Here is a 7,129-nt window from a genome sequence, read left to right as displayed (position 1 = left end):
CACCGATCAAGATTATCCAGGCTCTCGGAAGACGACGCCGGAGAAATAACGTCGAATCTGACCAAGTCCTTTATGACCACGGACACCGCGGGCATGCCACGACCAAAAACCGTCGCGGGAGCGACCGCCAACCTTGCCGCGTACCTCATCAATCAGCGCCCTGAAGGTTCCATGGCTCAAGCCCATCGAGGTGCCCTAGAAAGTCTCGCAATATTGGGAGACAATCTGGTCCCGCGGAAGGAAAAGACCACGTTGCAGGCTAGTGGCTCGAAGCATCATGCGAGAGACGCTCGAGATGAAATCACCCAGAGCAGAATCGACAAAGCAAGGCGACGACGCGCCACTAGGGAGGAATATGACAGTGATTCCTCGGATGAGAGTCAGGAGAACGACGGCGAGCTAAGGGGAGCCGATTGTTTAAGCTACAAAATCCGTGAGGCGATGCCACCTAGAAAGTTCAAACCCACCCCCACTGACGCTGCCAAATACGATGCGCAGCAGGAGCCAAGGTCTTGGATAGACGACTATTTGCAGACTGTGATTCTGCACAAAGGGAATCAGATAGCAGCAATGCAGTGCTTGCAGCTTTACCTAAAGGATTCAGCGCAAGCCTGGTTAAGAGGTCTGCTGAAGGGCTCCATCAAATCATGGGACGACCTAGTAGACGCTTTCGTTGCCAATTTTCAAGCAACATACAAAAGGCCCGTCGGGATTGAGGAGTTACGGCATTGCCAGCAAAAGCAGAAGGAATCAATGCGCGCATATATCGGGAGATTCACCAAGCTCCTAAACGCTGCCGAAGATGTATCTGTCGACAGAGCAATCGACGCCTTCAGCGACGACATCCGACGTGAAAGCTACATAGAGGAGCTCGGGCGCAAAAATCCGAAAATCATAACCAAGTTAATGGAAATCGCCAACAGCTGGGCTGATGGCGAGGACAACGTACGAAAGCCGCGACAGCGCAGTGACGACGAAGACGACGACCAGCCGAAGCACGACTCGGGTGAACGAAGGGATCGCCACAAGAAGAGGAAGAACCGCAGCTATGACGATAGTAACCTGGTAGCCGCAGGATACTCTGATCGGCAGGACGATCGGTATGCCGACAGACGAGATGATCGGCAGGACGGTAATCGGAACAACTTGGGAACCGCGACAATTACAAACCACGATCACAGGGGACTCCCGAACTACCCTACACTGAGCAGATCAACGCTCCTTGTTACTTACACTCATACGTTGATTCTAAGGACAATAAAACGAAGTCAAGCCATTTGCTCAGAGACTGTAGGCAGTTCATTGACATGCAGAAACTCATCCAGCAGTAGCCACAGCCGCCATCACCACCACCACCTCCACCGCAGCATCAAGTCTAGCAGGCTCAACCTCATCAACCCAACGAGGCGTTTCCACCACCACGTGGGCAGATGAGCATGATCCATAGGACAGGCGTTTCAAGAAGAGAAATGAAGAAGCTCACGCGAGAAATCAATCTGGCAGAAAGTATCATGGCGAACATCCCTGAATATGTCGAGTGGTCGTCTCATAACATTACGTTCAGCCGAGCAGATCACCCGATGACCATACCAAAACCAGGACAAGCTGCCTTAGTAGTCGAGGCGCAGGTCGGGGGGTTCAAAATGAGCAAAGTCTTCATGGATGGTGGAAGTGGACTAAACCTGATATTCGTCGACACAATAAAAAGTATGGGGATCACAAAAAACATGGTTGCGGATCAGTAATATTCTTCGGGATAAGAGAATCGGCGAGAATGCTTTCTATGCCAGCTCCCTTGTTGGTGTTTCCCTGGACCTCGACATTTCTACTCTACACAAGCCGGAGTACGTCAGAGTGCTGGTGGGCTGCAGAGATGTGGACTTGATTCCTGCTTCGGCTGAAGGATGTTTGGGAGACAATTTCTATGACTTTTTCTATGGGATTAATAAAGTCATTGTCAGGGGCCGCCAAAGGACAACGCTGGAGTTACTGTGTCTACCAATGTTGATGCTCCTTCCCCTAAAAGACCAAGAATGGAGAAAAGTATCACGGGCACTGAAGAATCTTCAGAGAACCAAGGAATGGGAAGTCAATCTGATTCTGGCAGACGACAGAGGACCTGTAACACAATTACTGAAGCAAACAATGACACCCTTGCTATGGACAATGAATTAGATGAAGATAGTGCGGGTGGTAATGAACTCCTGATTGAAACAATGGCTAAGGAACATGAACCTCAACAGTTTGCCGGTACGCCTCCTCCCAATAGCCGGATGGTCCCTTGCTCCCTCATCCAAAAGGTGCAAATGCCTGACCTAACTCGCTCTGATTGAGTGTCCTCCTTGCTGCCTCCTTTCTCACATACACTATCGGCGGACATATGGCCATTCTTGCCTTCCATAACTGATATCTCTGATGGTCGAGTTCTCCTCTTGTTGGTTATTTTGCCTATGTGGTTCAATCACCAGAAGCTTCTCCTGAGGAAATTTATGTCGTTCCAGAAGTCAATACTACAAGGTTCAGCTCCAGGATAATGCCTACAGCCAATGAGGACCCTATGGGGAAGGCTATGCATGTCACCAAGAAAAGGAATCTGGAAGGTAACATTTCCACCAACGTCCCTTCATCCAGTAATTCTTTCGCTACGTTTTCTGATAGTGACCTGATGCTTAGAGCTCATAAGATGGGGGTTAACATTCCTGATGATAATTTCTCGAATTTTAATGTACTTAGATATTTGGAAAATGCTCGAATTGATATAGCTGCTAAAAATGCTTTCGTGAAACCCCCTATCTCTACTCTCTGTATTGAGAATAACATAGGTGAAACCACTCCTCTCTCTATGGACTGGATCTCATCCTCGGATTGTGATGGTTTGAAGCCAGCACCTAGAGCTTGGTTTTCTAGGCTAAGTTCAAAACTACATGATCTTAGTTTTACATCATCAAAGGCTAACACTTCATTATTCCTGTTTCAAAAGTCAGATGTCACTATGTTTGTTCTAGTATATGTTGATGATATCATAGTTACAAGCTCTTCAAATCATGCCATTACCGCTCTAGTACGTGACTTGAACAAGAATTTTGCTATCAAGGACTTAGGTGACTTAAACTATTTTCTTAGCATTGAGGTGAAAAAGATACACAATGGTCTACTTCTGACACATTAGAAATATGCTACATATATACTTGATAAGGCTGGTATGCGCAACTCCAAGTCGCCCCCCTACACCCCTATCATCCTCAGAACAGTTGTCTCTTTCGGCTGGTACACCTCTTGGGGATGAAGATAGCACTCAGTTTCGAAGCATGGTTGGAGCTTAACAGTATGTGACTCTGACTCGGCCAAAATTTTCTTTGTCAGTGAACAAGGTTTGTCAGTACCTTCATGCTCCAACTACGGAGCATTGGACTACTACTAAGTGAATTCTCACATATATGTCAAGGGCACATTGAAGCTTGAAATCTCTATTATCCAATCTTAATCTACATTCCTCAATGCATTCTCAGATGCAGCTTGGGCAGGTTATCTTGATGACAGACGCTCTACATGTGGTTTTGATATATTTGTTGGAGCAAACTTGGTCTCCTGGAGTGCCAGGAGACATGCTACAATGTCTCGTTCTAGCACTGAAGTTGAGTACAAGTCATTTGCAAATACCACAGCTGAGTTGATTTGGGTTGAGGCCTTGTTTGCAGAAGTTAGAGTAAAATTGAAGGAAAAGCCAAGTCTTTGGTGTGACAATTTGGGTGATACCTATTTGCTACCAATCATGCGTTTCATGCTCGTACTAAACACATTGAGATTGATTTCCACTTTGTCAGAAAACGAGTTGCAAATAACCAACTAGCCATTCGGTTTCTCTCCAATGGTGATCAAAAGCACTTCCAGCAAAGAAGCTAGATGAGTTCAAGCGTAATCTGAACATGTCCACATGTTTAGGTTAAAGGAGGCTGTTAGACAATGTAATAGGACTCTCCCTCTATCCTTTCTGTATACACGTATGTGTATTGGATACAAACCATGTATGACACGATGCCCACATCGGCTATATAAACACGAAACCCGTACGAGGCCAAGTACGGTTCCTACCATATTCTTTTACACGTGCAAGCTATAAGTATACAATAATAGAACATTCGACCTACAAGCTATAAGTATACGTGCTATCCCCCTCAAGGTCAAGCAAGTCATGCGGTCTGAATTTGTAGTCCACATCGCATTGTTGCTTCCTCCCAAGCAAGCTCTTCTCATCCTCCCCCTCCTCCTCCAAATCACCACCACCAGCATGACCCCATGGATGCTGCTGGTATCTCCTCAGTGCCTCCAGCCTCTCCGCAACCTCCTTCATCCTCGGCCGCTCATCGCCGCTCATGCTCACGCATCGCATCAAGAGGTGTGTGACCTCTTCCAGGGCCTCCGGTCCCATCTCCTTCCTAACATTGCCGTCCATGAGCTCGGCATGCCGACCGAACTTCACGGCCATCACGAAGCATGCCACAAGGCTCCTATTTTCCTCTGGGCCGTCAAAACATAGGACTTTTTTCCTGGTCAGCAGCTCCAACATCACGACACCAAAGCTGTACACGTCGCTCTTGTCTGTCAGCTGGCATGTCATAAGGTACTCCGGGTCTAAGTACCCACAGGTGCCTTGCACTAGCGTGGCGATGACCTCGGCCTCATCGCTTGGAGCCAGCTTCGATGCTCCAAAGTCCGTTACTTTTGCGGTGAGACTACCATCGAGAAGGATGTTAGCTGTCTTGACATCGCCGTGGAGGATTGGTGGCGAGGCCGACGAGTGCATATAGGCCAGCGCCTCCGCCGACTCCGCCCCAATCCGAAGACGGGTATCCAAGGCGGTGTCAGCATTGAGTCCCTTGCCACCATGGATGTACTGGTAGAGGGTGCCATTTGAGACATACTCATATACCAACATCGGCACCTCCACCTCAAGACAGCAACCAAGCAGCTTGACGACATTCCGGTGGTTGATTTGGGAGAGGATGAGCATCTCCCTTGTGAACTCCTTGGTCTCGGCCTCCTCCATCATCTTGGACTTCTTGATGGCCACCACCGAATTGTCCGTGAGGATACCTCTATAGACAATGCCGTGGCCTCCACGGCCGAGGATCTGGTCGGCGGCGAAGTTGTTCGTCGCCTTCTTCAGTTCTTCACTGGAGAATATCTTGAATCCACCACTGGCTCCACCGGTGGTGCCATTGTATGACCGCATCTGCTGCTGCAGGATGATGCCTCCGTTGTGTTCGAAGAATTTCTTCTTTGTTCTCATGAGGTTGCTCTTCTGCAGCGCCAGGCAGGTGCCGCAGCATATTGACCCTAACAAGATCACTCCCACGCCGACCCCTGAATATGACATTGCATACGTAACATTTAGCATACAGTCGTACGAAGAAATTGAGATGACTAGAGCATGTCGCATGATATTGACCATCGATCGATAGATGTAAAATTGTAAATGTACCTGTAACGGCTTTCAGAGCTACGGTGAACTTGTCCTTCGGTCGGCAGCCATTCTTCATGGTGGGATCTCCAGTTTCTTCCGGAGGGCATTTGCAAGTGTAGTGTCCCTCCGTGTTTGAGCAGACTCCGTGGCACCCATAGTTTTCTTTATGTTGGCACTCGTCGATGTCTTCGGTTTGCAAAGCAATTAATCACCATTTGATCAGACGAAATCATTTCACAAGGCAGAAGAATTCAGTATCCTGAAGGCCTTTGCTCTAAGCAAGAAAAAACCAATTCAGTGCTGTGTGGCCGGTCTGTTTACCTGTGCATCCGCGGTCGAGGTAGGGGTTGCCGTCGTAACCCGTGGAGCAGTTACAGCGGTACCCGTCCCCGTTGTCGACATCGAAGCACTCGCTGTTGGCGCTCCGGCACGCGAAGTCCGCCATCACGTTTCCCTTGGCGGCGCTGCAGTTGCCGCCGTTCCGGATGGCCCAGTCGAGCACGACGGGCACCTCAAAATCATCGGTGCGGTTGAGGATGATGTGGCCGCTATCCAACCAGTCTGTCTGGACGAGGAAGACGTAGTGGCACGGCGTGGTGAGGGAGGCAATTGTCGCATACTCACGCTGCGAGCGCCGGGGCAGCAAGTTGTTCTGCACCGGCTCGAAGAAGTCAATCCCCGTGGGGATGGCGCTCCGGCAGGACCCGACTTCCAGTTGCGCCTTCCGGCACACGGACATGCAGCCGCTGACGTACTGGCCTTCACCGTCGACGAAGAAGCCGAGGGTGGGGCAGCCGAGCGCGACGAGTTGGGTCTTGTTAGATGAGAAGAGGAAGGGGCTGTCGGCGATGCCCATGTACGTGTTTCTGTTCCGGTCGTCGAACCCGCCCGTGGAGTTGTAGCAGTTGCGCGTCGCGTTGAGGTAGGTCGTGGCCTCGCCGGCGGCGAGCGAGATTTCGGCAAGGCGGTAGCCACGGCTTGCCATGGTGAGTCGCGGTGCGGAAGGGCCAGAGTCGTCGCACGCGAGTTCGAAGTCGCTGTATTGTGTGTTGTCGCGGTGGCAGCCGGCGCCGATGCCAAAGGGGTAGGGGACGGTGACGTTGCCGCACATTTCGCGGCACCCCGGCAGCGCCAAGGACGGCTGGCGCTGAGCTGCCGCCACGGACAGCAAATGCAATACGATCAGCAGCTGTACGGTGGTCGGCATTCTTGACATGCTGTTGCGTGCTTGCTCTGCTTCGGTTCCACCCTGTTATATATGGCGTGGGTGGCGGTAGTCTGGTAGTTGCCTCTGACGCTTGTGTGGTTATCCCTTGATTCATTATCCGATCGGTAAAGGATGGAAGGAAGGCGAGGAGATTTGGCTAGTCTGGTCATCCATGGCGTGCTCGTGCCTCTGGTAAGGCGCCAAGTTCGTACTCAAGTGGATCAACCAGTTGCCTATTGCCAATTATCCAGTAACATCCTCTCACATTTGTTTCTAAAATATGTAATTAGTATGTACACGCGAGACGATGTGCTTCTTATTTTTTTCACAATAATCCGTATATAATATTTGATTAAAGTTAAACTTTACCACGTTTGACCAGTTATCTGTAAAAATAAATTATTATCCAGAAAATAAAAATATATTGATAGTTCATCACAGATAGTTGGTCAAAGATT

The 7,129-nt window shown here is 49.5% G+C and overlaps 1 protein-coding gene across 1 annotated transcript; it reads right to left on the bottom strand.

Annotated features, from left to right (window-relative positions):
• Positions 1 to 3,932: 3,932 nt before the first annotated feature.
• LOC127305443 (wall-associated receptor kinase 1-like) lies at positions 3,933 to 6,707 on the bottom strand. Its single transcript, XM_051335861.2, has 3 exons — positions 5,786 to 6,707; positions 5,483 to 5,650; positions 3,933 to 5,364 (listed from the first exon to the last, which is right to left on the bottom strand). The coding sequence occupies exons 1-3, from the start codon at positions 6,678 to 6,680 to the stop codon at positions 4,145 to 4,147; spliced, it is 2,283 nt and encodes a 760-aa protein (XP_051191821.1). The 5' UTR covers positions 6,681 to 6,707; the 3' UTR covers positions 3,933 to 4,144.
• Positions 6,708 to 7,129: the final 422 nt, after the last annotated feature.

The sequence above is a fragment of the Lolium perenne genome, chromosome 6 (genome assembly GCF_019359855.2).
Source record: "Lolium perenne isolate Kyuss_39 chromosome 6, Kyuss_2.0, whole genome shotgun sequence".
NCBI lineage: Eukaryota > Viridiplantae > Streptophyta > Magnoliopsida > Poales > Poaceae > Lolium > Lolium perenne.
The sequence above is the reverse complement of the archived record's forward strand: the minus strand, read 5'-3'. Positions and strand labels throughout refer to the sequence as shown.

Coding starts and splice junctions, on each gene's coding strand:
- LOC127305443 (XM_051335861.2), bottom strand. CDS start 6,680: ATGTCAAGAATGCCGACCACCGTACAGCTGCTGATCGTATTGCATTTG. Junction 5,651..5,785: donor CCTCGACCGCGGATGCACAG/GTAAACAGACCG, acceptor TGCAAACCGAAG/ACATCGACGAGTGCCAACAT. Junction 5,365..5,482: donor AGCTCTGAAAGCCGTTACAG/GTACATTTACAA, acceptor TGTCATATTCAG/GGGTCGGCGTGGGAGTGATC.